This window comes from Salminus brasiliensis, chromosome 18, assembly GCF_030463535.1.
Source record: "Salminus brasiliensis chromosome 18, fSalBra1.hap2, whole genome shotgun sequence".
Classification (NCBI taxonomy): Eukaryota; Metazoa; Chordata; class Actinopteri; order Characiformes; family Bryconidae; genus Salminus; species Salminus brasiliensis.
Window position 1 is genome coordinate 4,621,166 of NC_132895.1, and position 12,857 is coordinate 4,634,022.

A 12,857-nucleotide genomic window follows, 5' to 3' on the forward strand; every position below is an offset into this window, starting at 1 on the left:
GAGGGCGTCATGTTCGCCTTAGAAAAAGGCCTGGAATAAATTACGATGTGCTGTTCTGCAGAACAATGGCCTGGACTGAGGCAGCTTTGGGAAGCGTGTTCGAGTGTGGGTGCAAATAGATATGTGTGTATCTGTGCTTGTGGATAAGTGCTTGGTTTATGTGTGGTTGTGTGTAGCACTCTCTACAGTGCTCTCTACATTGTGCATCACTCTTTGTTGTTATGTGTATTTTTATAATAGTGGTTTTATGAATCAGTTCTGGCACCATTGCAGTAAGAAACTGAGCTGATATGAGCACCGTCAGTCGCTCCTCACTCTGTTTCCAGCACCTAGTGTTTAAGAACAGTCCCCGGTACGAACAAATTTCCCAGTATGTGGACAAATGAAGGGGCTATTGTCACTAAACAGTCCCTGAGAATCTGTTGAATCAGTGAATCACCATTAGTTCAATACAAATCTATGTTGCTTGCACCAGACATTGGGGGAGGGGGGGGTTAGCTTAGCTGTAACAGTATATGAAACTACCTCCACCATGTTTGGAGGCTGGATCGCCTTCCAGCTCTTACCATGTATGAACAGTTCCGTACTAAGGGAAGTGTGTGCGGGTGTTCGAACTTCCACGGCTGGTGGGCAGATTGAGGGGCTAGTGATGTCATGGTAGGAGCTACCTCCACCATGTTTGGAGGCTGTACTTTAGCCAGGCTAGCTTCTATAATGAGTTGTTGATCTGCTATCAGGACCATTTATGAATAGTTCAGCACTATACCAGGGATGTTTCCAGTCCCACCCATGCCAACAGATAACAGAATCATGTGACCTACAGCTTTATATGTCATTGTTTACGTGTTGGAAGTTGGCCGCTGAGTGAACAGACTTGCCTATAAGGGCTTCGGATCAACCCAGCCGGAGTGATACAGTTTTAGTGTAAAAAAAAGCTAGTGCATGAGATCGGAACTAGAATAGGTTGTAGAATATATGAGATGCTGTCATTGTTTACTTTGTAGTTTTACGGTGTGAAACTACCTCCACCGTGTTTGGAGGCTGGCTCTCCAAACCATGTATCCTACCATGTATTCCTTCCTTATTAAGGGAAGTGTGTGTAGGTGTTAAGACATCCACAGCAGGTAAGCAAATAGAGAGGCGAGTTGTAACAGTTGGTAAAGTCTGGCGAAACTACCTCCACCATGTTTGGAGGCTGGCTCTCCTTCCAGCTCCTACCATGTATTCGTTTCTTATTAAGGGAAGTGTGTGCAAGTGTTACAATGTCCACAGCTGGTGGGCACACAGAGAGGCTAGTTGTAACAGTTGGCAAAGTCTGGTGAAACTACCTCCACCATGTTTGGAGGCTGTACTTAGCCTGGCTGGCTCTCCTTCTAACTTCTACCATGTTGGAACAATTCGGTACTAAGGGAAGTGTATGCAGATGTTACAAATTCCACAGCAGGTATGCAAATAGAGAGGCTAGTTGTAACAGTTGGCAAAGTCTGGTGAAACTACCTCCACCATGTTTGGAGGCTGTACTTAGCCTGGCTGGCTCTCCTTCTAACTTCTACCATGTTGGAACAATTCGGTACTAAGGGAAGTGTATGCAGATGTTACAAATTCCACAGCAGGTATGCAAATAGAGAGGCTAGTTGTAACAGTTGGCAAAGTCTGGTGAAACTACCTCCACCATGTTTGGAGGCTGGCTCTCCAAACCATGTATCCTACCATGTATTCCTTCCTTATTAAGGGAAGTGTGTGCAGGTGTTACAATGTCCACAGCTGGTGGACAGACAGAGCAGCTGGTTGTAACAGTTGGTAAAGTCTGGGGAAGCTACCTCCACCATGTTTGGAGGCTGTACTTTAGCCTGGCTAGCTTTCACAGTGAGCTGTTGTCTTCTTTAAAATGGTGCATTAGTAAAACTGACTATAGAGAGGATTAGGGAGATTCCAATAATATAGGATTATAGGAATATCTGAAGTTTTCACAGTAAAAATAAATTCAAAATAAATACAATTCTGGAGCAATTTGAAATAACATCTGTCTGTCAAAGTGAGGCTTGACAGCATGACTTTTTCATATTGAAAAAAACATTTGTATAGACAATTTTTACTGATTATGTCTTTCTCTCTCCATCTAACACTGAACTAGAAGGAAAAGCAGATTAATAAAGACCATGAGTGCTCCCGGATTAAACCCTTCCAGCCAACACTTGCTCCTGGCTCTCGTGTCAGACAAGAGCAGTCAGTAAGTGCCTTGGGATACCCCTTCAAATCCCAGGTTTAAGAGGCCTCATCAAATGAAAGGTAAATACGCTGATGTGGGGGGCTCGGCTGTTTGCACTGGGGCTCTTATTGGGAGCTCCAGAGCTTTTAAATCAGCCCTGGGAGTCTGGGATGGACTCCCGCTGAGGCAGGAGCCCTTAATAAGGCGTGATTTTGCATGTTGTTCCCTTCAGAGGCCGAAGTCATCTGACTTTGGGCTGTCTGAATAACCTTTCTGAGAATAAGTGCCTGTGTCACTCACCCGATGATGTCATTACTTCCAGAAAATGCTGGCTTGTTTCTTTTAAGGACGTGGGGGCAGGGTCTGACCGAGGGGAGTTTGGGATTAACTGGTTTTAATCTCGGGATCTTCTTTCAGACAGCCGAGTGATATTGGCTTATTGGGTGATGGGTCTGTGAGGTCTGACCAACAGGATTGGAGCGTGAGGGGAGGTTGTGTGGGACGGGTGGGCCGTATGACATTTAGCTGATGCTCTTATCCAGAGAATTCGAACCCTGCCGGGTGTTTGTGTCCACTTTTCCACTATGTGAAGAAGACCCAGCGCTGTGGGTCTGGAAGGATGTGGAGCTGATCAGGAAGCTCGTACAGGGAAAAGCAGGCAGACGAACTTGACAAAAATGTTACTGCTGTTCCCATAACAACAGACCAACCAGCCTGGAGTCCAGAACTTAACATCGTTGAATGTGTTTGAGAGTACTTGGATGGTCAAAAGCAGAAAATGGTCCAAACTGTAAGCTTGAACTTTGGAGGTGTGGAAAAATGATTTTCCCTTAACAGAGGGCTTGTCGAAAATAAATAAATAAATAAATAAATAAATAATCAACAAGCTCTGCTGTGATTGGCTCGTATAACCCAGATCATATAGCATCGTTTAAACAGTGTAATAGAAACACAGAAGTTATTCCAGGGTCTTACTGGATAGTACTGCTGTCCTCTCCCGGTGTCCTCTCAGTGCGATGTGCTGTTAGCAAGCTGAAGAGATAGGAGCCGGTTAGCTTTCAGCCCTGCCCCCCCACTCACTTCCACGGGACTCTTTCTCAGGTTCTACCGGTACAAAAAAAATGTGTCTTCTGATGTGAGATTAGCTCCAGTTTGGTTCAGCCGAGGTAGTCTCTCAGTTTGAGAAGAAGTGGTAAAAGCCACTCGGCTAGCATCAGCTTTTAGCCTAGTGTGGATCCCCGTTTGCCTCCCTGGCTTTCGTCAGCTGTGGTCCTGAGCTGTGGTCCTGAGGCCTAGTTCCTGTAGCAGCCAGTATCCACCAGGGTTCAACACCACCACATTCTCCTTTTACACTTTCACCAGCTTTGACTGGGGCTTTCTCTAGTGGGTGGGGTTTATGGAGGGTCCAGACTGTGATGTAACAGTTTTAGGGTTTTGGAATTGGCCCATTTTCCTCTGCCAGATTTATGCGTCAACTGTTAATTCCATGTCCTGAACTCAGTTGGTTAGATGCCAGTTTCCCATTCCAGGCCCCCTTTTATGTTCCATTCGCCTGCCTCCAGAACACGATTAACACTGGACGTTGCTCAGGATGAGAGAGTCCGCCAAAGGCCCCCTTAATGTACGATACTGTAGTAAACAATACTTGGAGCTGCAGCAGTCAGTGTTGGAGTTTAATCATTGCCGTCTGGCTTCAGAAGAGCCCTTTGCGTGGGCCAGAAACGCTGAGCTGAGTGAAACGACTTTACGATGCCTTTTCAATTATTCAGCAGCCACGGTCGAAGCGTTTTAATTGTGCGTCATGGTGGTTAGATGGAGCGCGAGGCCACTGACTCTCAGGCCGCTCTCCTCCATGGGAAGTGAACAGTGCCATTTGGAATAGCACAGCCTTGCGATGTTGGCAGGGAGCTCACTGAAATCAGGCCATCGCGCTTTTGTGCTGGAACTACACTGCTGCCATGCTGGGTGTTCTCATTCTAGAGTGGCGCGTGATGACTTCAGCCGTGGCCTCTGCGGCGCACACACACACACACACACATACATACACACACATACAATATACACATCTACAGTCGTGTGAAAAATGAGGACACCCCATTAAAACCTAGAATTAATGTCTGGACGTTTGCTGGATCTTCTGGGGATCAATCCTGAGAGGTGGGGGGTAGTCTAAGTAGACTCACACTACTGAAGAAATGCCTTCGTTTATCATCGTTAATGAAATGGAATTAATAGAAATGTAAAAGAAATGGTAAAGATTAGGACACCCTGTGTCCGAAATCAGCTGGTAACCTCAATTAGACCAGAGGGACGAAGGCCCGACCGTCCAGACGTCTGCTCGGACCATTTTGTGAAGGGGAACCAACTCCAGAACATCCGAAATCACCCAGAGAAATGTCTCGGCTATGAAGCTCCAGTGAATTGGATGAGACACGGTGTACAGAATGTTGTGGGGTGACCACTGGGTTTAAGGGGGGTGCATCTAGAGGCATCTGATTGGACGAGCTGTTTGTGATGTCACCTTTTGTTGTCCCACTGCAGGGGTGACGTGTTGCTGTAGGAGCGCTGGTGTGTGAACCATAGCCATGGGCTACATGTAATATGTGTGTGTGTGTGTGTGTGTGTGTGTGTGTGTGTGTGTGTGTTTGCTTGCGCTTTCACACATTAGCCACCTCTGTTGCTCTCAGGCCTATCATTATCCCAGCATATGATCCGCAGACAGGGCTTACCTTTTCCAAAATGTCCTCCACATGTTCTCATCTCAGAATTACACAAAGGCTCCCAGACACTGTGCTTTAATGCCCTTTCCTGGGGGTTGGTGGCTCGCTGTCGAAATGGGACAAGACTGCCCCCTGGTGGGCAATGCATTTTGGGGGAGGACAGCAAAAGTGAGTCAGGGCTGGCTGTGGAAGGCCAGTCCACAGTCTGCAGGTGTTTTGGGTGAAGACTGGGCAGGGTGGGTGGAGTAGTAACAGGCCGTTGTTAAAGGGCCCAATATCGTGGAAAGCTGGGAGCCATAATCCTCATTTTTTGGAGTAAAATAACCTGATGATCTGAGAGTGATGTCACAAAATCCAACAAATGTACTTACTGTATATCTGGCCTACAGCAGTTTAGCCCCCCTCTGGGTTAGGAGTGTTTCAGCATGGACTGCTGAGCAGACGTCATCAGGTCTTAAAGGCCATATATATATATTATATTTTAACCTTACAGGAAATGGAAGAAGCTTTGTTTGAATGTATTTTACATTATTTTAGAGAATTTCTATTGGTCATATTCATCATATGACCAATATATATATATATATATATATATATATATATATATATATAAAGGCAACTTTACAGGACAATTATTTTTATGTATTTTACATTAATATATTTTTATATTAATATATTTAATGTATTTTGCATTCTTTTTGAGAATTTCTATTGGTCTATTCATTGTATCTATTTCTTGTATTCAATATAAAATATTAAAAGATTAAAATAAATATATATATATATATATATATATATATATATATACTGCCATCCCCAAAATGGCAACTTTACAGAAGAAGGAAAAAACCTTCTTAACTTTCAATGGAAGTCAATGTAAAAATGTACATTTGGAGCTTTTCTATTGGTCCATTCATCCTGAACTTCTGATACAATGTCCAGAACAACTGCCAAATTCACATCATGTTAAAAAGGGAAAAACGTGTTTGTGTCTGTCCCGCTGTAGAATCGGCAGCTGCTGAAGGACAGCTTCATGGTGGAGCTGGTGGAGGGAGCGAGGAAGCTACGACACGTCTTCCTCTTCACCGACCTGCTGCTCTGTGCCAAGCTCAAGAAACAGATTGGAGGGTGAGTGGGAAATACTCCAGATTTGGCCGGAGGCTCACTCGTACGCCTCCTGCCCTGTATTCCAGCCAAAATAATGAACAATAGAATAGCCCTGGTTTGAGTCCAAGCTGCACCACGTGCTGCGCAGGTCCAGCTGAGGTGGTTTCAAGTGAGGAGAGGCTGAATAATAAGGATTCGTTTTATTCTGTTGATTTACTTCGATCAGCCATAACATTAACACCTCCTCCTTGTTTCTACCCCCATTATCATCCCCACTGACCGTATAGGAGCACTGTGTAGTTCTTTGATTCCAGACTGATGTCCGTCTGTTTCTCCGCTTACACTGCTAGCCTCCTTTCACCCTGTTTATTATTCACTGGGCAGGACTGACCATACAGGACTGACCACCACAGAGCAGGTAGTTAATATTTGGGTGGTGTGGTCAGTCATTCTCAGCACTGCAAGGACACTGACTGACATGGTGGTATGAGTGGATCAGACACAGCAGTGCTGCTGGAGTTTTTAAACACCATAGCATCTCTGCTGGACTGAGAATAGTCCACCTAACAGAAATATCCAGCCACCAGCGTCCTGTGGGCAGCGTCCTGTGACCACTGATGAAGGACTAGAGGATGACCAACACAGACTGTGCAGCAGCAGATCAGAGAGCTTCTGTCTCTGACTTTACCTTCATCTACAAGCTGGACCAACTAGGTAAGAGGACTGTCTAATATAGAGTGGACAGTGAGTGGACAGACACAGTGTTTAAGCACTCCAGCAGCACTGCTGTCTCTGATCCGCTCGTACCACCAGCCCAACACACACACTAACACACTCGGAGCCACCACCATGTCCGTCAGCGTCACTGCAGTGCTGAGATTGACTGACCCACCACCCACATAATACTACCTGCTCTGTGGTGGTCGGTCCTGTGGGGTCCTGACCATTGAAGAACAAGGGAAAGGAGGCTGACTAAGGTTTAGCTGTTCGCATGTTTAGACACTCTGCAGTGCTTTATAGTGAAAAAGGGTGCATATTAAATTATTCTTCCCATCCTCCAACCCCTCCCCCCTCTCTCTGTCTGTTCTCAGGAAGAGCCAGCAGTATGACTGTAAGTGGTACATCCCTCTGTCAGATCTGACCTTCCAGGCGGCTGAGGAGACAGAGCCCCTCCCAATACCACAGGTCCCGGATGAGGAGCTGGACGCCATAAAGATCAAGATCTCCTCCCTCAGGAATGAGATCCAGAGAGAGAAGGTACGGTAGATTGGATGAGACCCAGTCCCTTTAATAACTGCATAATAACACATTAACAATAGATGCAATAATCATGGCGATGTTTAATTGGAGGAGAAAAGGATCACATGTATGTTTCCCAAACTCATTGCACACATTGCATCCCCTTGCTCTTGTGGCGCTCAGAGCTTCCAGGTGTTTAAACCACCTTTGTTCCAGAACCCAAAAGAGTTTCAAACTGTCGGGAGAGCAACAAACGTGGAGAGCACTGAAGCTGAAAACACCCAGTGGATTAGTGTATAGCTGTGATATTAACCCTTTACAGTTTTTAGGAAATCTGCAACATTAGTGTGATAAATAATGAATTATTTAAGTAATGTAAAATAATAGTAATGTATAAAACAACACATTAATTATAGCTAATTACATAAATAAGATTTATAATTTTTGATGTATCAAATACAAGTAATTTAGATACATGTAATTTATGCAAAAATGTCTTTAATTGGTTAAATTGGTTAAAGGTCAAATAAACAGTAGTTATAAAAAATTGTAATAAGGTCAGAAGGTCAAATAAACACTAGTTGTAAAAAGATCAGAAGGTCAAATAAACACTAATTAAAAATGAATAATAAGGTCAGAAGGTCAAATAAACATTAGTTATAAATAAATAAGGTCAGAAGGTCAAACACTAGTTATAAATAAATAATAAGGTCCGAAGGTCAAATAAACACTAGTTATTAAAAAAGTTTAGAAGGTCAAATAAACACTAATTATAAATTAATAATAAGGTCAGAAGGTCAAATAAACACTAGGTGTAAAAAAGGACAGAAGGTCAAATAAACACTAATTATAAATAAATAATAAGGTCAGAAGGTCAAATAAACACTAGTTATAAAAAAAAGGTCAGAAGGTCAAATAAACACTAGTTATAAATAAATAATAAGGTCAGAAGGTCAAATAAACACTAGGTGTAAAAAAGGACAGAAGGTCAAATAAACACTAATTATAAATAAATAATAAGGTCAGAAGGTCAAATAAACACTAGGTGTAAAAAGGTCAGAAGGTCAAATAAACACTAGTTATAAATAAATAATAAGGTCAGAAGATCAAATAAACACTAATTATAAATAAATAATAAGGTCAGAAGGTCAAATAAACACTAATTATAAATAAATAATAAGGTCAGAAGGTCAAATAAACACTAGGTGTAAAAAAGGACAGAAGGTCAAATAAACACTAATTATAAATAAATAATAAGGTCAGAAGGTCAAATAAACACTAATTATAAATAAATAAGGTCAGAAGGTCAAATAAACACTAGGTGTAAAAAAGGACAGAAGGTCAAATAAACACTAATTATAAATAAATAATAAGGTCAGAAGGTCAAATAAACACTAGGTGTAAAAAAGGACAGAAGGTCAAATAAACACTAATTATAAATAAATAATAAGGTCAGAAGGTCAAATAAACACTAGGTGTAAAAAAGGTCAGAAGGTCAAATAAACACTAGTTATAAATTAATAATAAGGTCAGAAGGTCAAATAAACACTAGGTGTAAAAAGCTCAGAAGGTCAAATAAACACTAGTTATAAATAAATAATAAGGTCAGAAGGTCAAATAAACACTAATTATAAATAAATAATAAGGTCAGAAGGTCAAATAAACACTAATTATAAATAAATAATAAGGTCAGAAGGTCAAATAAACACTAGGTGTAAAAAAGGACAGAAGGTCAAATAAACACTAATTATAAATAAATAATAAGGTCAGAAGGTCAAATAAACACTAGTTATAAAAAAGGTCAAAAGGTCAAATAAACACTAGTTATAAATAAATAATAAGGTCAGAAGGTCAAATAAACACTAGTTATAAATAAATAATAAGGTCAGATGGTCAAATAAACACTAGATAAAAAAAAAGGTTCTCAACACCAATGTAGCCACTTTAGTTACTGCCTAAATCCACCAGTGAACCTACCAGCACCATGTTTTATATGTAATGTTGACACTGGTTAGTGGATGGTTAAAAAGTAAAAAACTGTGGTTGAACAGGGTTTATTAATAATAATAATTAGTAAAATATCTGTGATGGAGCTTTTAGAGCTATTAAGTTCTCCAGACTTCAGACTTGAATTCAGTAGTAACTGTAGACCACAGTGATTAAGCAGGTCAGCTCTGGACTGGTCAGCTCTATACTTCCACTGCAAAAGGGAGCGCAGTGGCGCGTTTCCACTTGTGAATATCAGGCACAGGCTGGCTTTCTCTTTCCCCAGAAGGACAGAACTGACTGCAGTTCAGTTGTGTAACATGCTCACATGTCCGCTCTGTCCGGAACACTACAGCTAGCAGCTCGGCTGTGATTGGCTAGAGGTGTGGAACTTGGCTACGACTCTATCGCGGATCGGCCTGCGCACCTCCATGCGCCTCTTAACTGTGTCTCTCAGCACTCTGTAGTGGAGAATGAGTGCCGGAACTGGAAAGCCTCTAGCTCTTCTCTGCTCTTAATCTTCCACAGAGAGCCAACAAAGGGTCAAAGGTCATTGAGAGGTTGCGGAAGAAGCTTTCAGAACAGGAATCCCTGCTGCTACTGACCTCCCCCAACATGGCACTCCGAGTGCACAACAGGAATGGAAAGGTGAGCGTTAACAGCAGGACGAGAAGACAACATGCTGGCTGGAGGCTGAAGCTGCCTGCTGTCATTATATGGTGTTTTTTTTTCCTTCATTCCAGAGCTACATGTTCCTGATCTCATCCGACTACGAGCGCGCCGAGTGGAAGGACATGATTCGGGAACAGCAGAAGAAATGTAGGTGGCCGTGGCCTGCATATCTACCCTACTAACCCCCTCTGTTGCTGTGCGCTGTGCTGTGTGTCCATACATCTCTGACTTTGTGCCCGCATTGTTCACACTTCCAGGCTTTAAGACCTTCTCGCTGACCTCCATGGAGCTGCAGATGCTCACCAACTCCTGCGTTAAGCTCCAAACTGTCCACCACATCCCCCTCACCGCCAACAAAGAAGGTAAGGGGCGGCGGACCAGGTTATTCTCACGTCCAAATGTTTGTGGACACCCCGACACAGATGTGCGAATGTGCAAACTTACACACAGCTTGTCTAGGCCCTGTAGAGAAGTACAATAGCCAATAGAATAGGACCCTCTGGAGCAGGTAAACACAAACAGGAACCTATTGGCACTATGATGCCTAATGCCAGGCGTGGACTAGTAGAGGGTCTAGTATAAAGCCCCCCAGCATTGGGCTGTGGAGCACTGGTGCTCCATCCAGTACTTTTGGGATAAGTTGGGGATGGGTGATCATCTAAAATGCTGACCTCCTTCAAAATCTAGCAGAAAACCTTCTTCCCTGGACAGTAGAGACTTTTTTTTTTTAAAATAACCTTGATTTCAGAAGAAAAGTGTCCAAATACTTTTGTCCATATGGTGTACATTAGTGCTGCAAATGTTAGTATTAAGTAGCAGTGATTCCACAGTGCTCTTTAACAGACATATATTATCCAAACTGGTTAACCCCTTAAACAGCCTACGTCCTCCCGGTGGACCGAAAGTGTTATTACACCCTAGTGTGTGATAAGCCTTGGAGGGTTAAGGGGTTAAACTGGGGTTTTATTTATTTAGTTATTAACATTGACGTCTTACTCAGTTGTTATTCAGTTACCAATACTTACTATTACTAATACTGACTTTAAGGGGTTAATTCTGAGAGGAACGATCACACATGTAAACCCATCTTTGCTTCTGCAGAGGATGAATCTCCCGGACTGCACGGCTTCCTGAATGTAATCATCCATTCTGCCTCCGGACTCAAGCAGAGCTTAAGTGAGTCGTTTCTGAATGACTGTGTCGTATCTGTCTGCCTGTCTGTGTTTCTTCATAGAGTTACTGGAAGGCCAAACCAAAGCATTCACTACAGCAAACTCTGAAGTGGTGGTGCACTATTCTACTGTGCAGCGCTACCCTCACTCATACAAGTCAAAAGTATTTCCAGTCATTCCTCAGGTAGAAGTGAGTGGAGATACGAGGGTTTAAAAGACTTCTATAGAAGCTGAAGTATCAACTGAAGCTTTTTACTCCAGTAAAAGTGTAAAAGTACTGGTTTCAGAACGACTTCAAGTAGAAAAGTAAAAGTAATGGAAGGAAAACAAAGACTTAGGCCGCGCCACAGGGGTCTATAGTGCACTACCCCCCCCCCCAACCCCATTTCTCTAAAAGTCATAATGAGGAGAAGGATCTATTAAAATGTTGATGTTAAAAATGTTGGGCTGCACTAGGCTCCTGTTTCAGCTGCAGATCTGCCCATTGAAAATGAAGCATTTCAGTAATATCAGCTCTATTAAAGGAGCGTCTCTGTGCTCTACTGAGCATTAACATGAGCTTCATGGAGGAAAATATGAGGAGTCGTTGTCTAGAAGTTCTGTAAAGCTGCAGAAAGTCAGACTTCAGAGGCGTGTGATCAATAAGCTTTATTGGAATGTAAATGTGGGGCTCAGTCGGGACGTTTCACTGCAGCTCTCTTGAGTCTCTGCCACGGACACAGTCTTCATACTAGACTACAGACACAGTCTGCTGTGAGCTGCTGGAGAGTGACGGGACGTGTGCAGGTGTGATGATCTCTTATAAACCAATAGGGAGTCAGAATGGGGTCTGTTTATACTTCTCATCCAATCAGGATCAGACTCTCACTTTCCGGATGGAGAGATTTATCTGGAGAGGGTTTTTATTGATGACGAGCCGGAATGAAAACTAAGGGAAATGAAATAGGAGGAATGAGGCTGTTTTTAAAATGTAAGGAGGAGAAAGTTCAGATAATTGGGTGAAAAGTAAATAATTACTCCAGTAAAGTTTAGAGAACCGATGCTGACCTTGACTGACCTTGTTCTCTGTCTTTAGATTTGTATTGCACGTTGGAGGTGGACTCGTTTGGGTTCTTCGTGAACAAAGCCAAGACGCGTGTGTACCGCTACACCACAGAGCCCAAGTGGAATGAGGTGAGAGTGCTTCCTGCCCTTGTAGAGGAGGAATACGGGAGCTGGTGTGATGCGATGTGACATAACAGCTCAATTAACTGGATTTAGCCTCTCAGAGCGAAGGGGAGCTAACCGAGGAACGATAGACACCAGATGTTCTGCCTACATGTATGGTTCCTTCCTGTCATTAGCAACCTTGCTTTGGGTTGTAATGAGAACCTAAAATACCACTCTGAGAGCAAATGCTTTTCCCCCTTCTGCGTGCGAGGCGAGTCCCTGCGGTCAGCAGGTTTTTTACTTTTTTCGTGCTGGCAATTTCTGGCAGCCCGGGAGAGCTTAATTGCTTCGTTCAGCAAACGCCTGCTGGAAACACAGCATCTCAACACACATTACCATCTGAAGTAATGTTTACGTATCCAAGTGCATGATGGGTAACGTATTTCCCCCCCCGTTCGCTTCAGGAGTTTGAGATCGAGCTGGAGGGCTCTCAGATGTTGAGGCTGCTGTGCTACGAGAAGAGCTACAATAAAACCAAGACGAACAAGGAGGACGGAGATAGCACCGACCGCATCATTGGCAAGGGACAGATTCCGGTATGTC

At 43.1% G+C, this 12,857-nt stretch overlaps 1 protein-coding gene across 1 annotated transcript in view; it reads left to right on the forward strand.

Moving 5' to 3' along the window:
* Positions 1–12,857, forward strand: part of bcr (BCR activator of RhoGEF and GTPase) — a 148,750-nt gene that overhangs the window by 109,991 nt on the left and 25,902 nt on the right. Inside the window, exons 9-16 of the mRNA XM_072662343.1 lie at positions 5,936–6,057; positions 7,128–7,293; positions 9,790–9,909; positions 10,005–10,080; positions 10,191–10,295; positions 11,035–11,109; positions 12,181–12,278; positions 12,719–12,850. Coding sequence (XP_072518444.1) covers positions 5,936–6,057; positions 7,128–7,293; positions 9,790–9,909; positions 10,005–10,080; positions 10,191–10,295; positions 11,035–11,109; positions 12,181–12,278; positions 12,719–12,850 — 894 coding nt within the window. The remainder of the gene's footprint in view (positions 1–5,935; positions 6,058–7,127; positions 7,294–9,789; positions 9,910–10,004; positions 10,081–10,190; positions 10,296–11,034; positions 11,110–12,180; positions 12,279–12,718; positions 12,851–12,857) is intronic.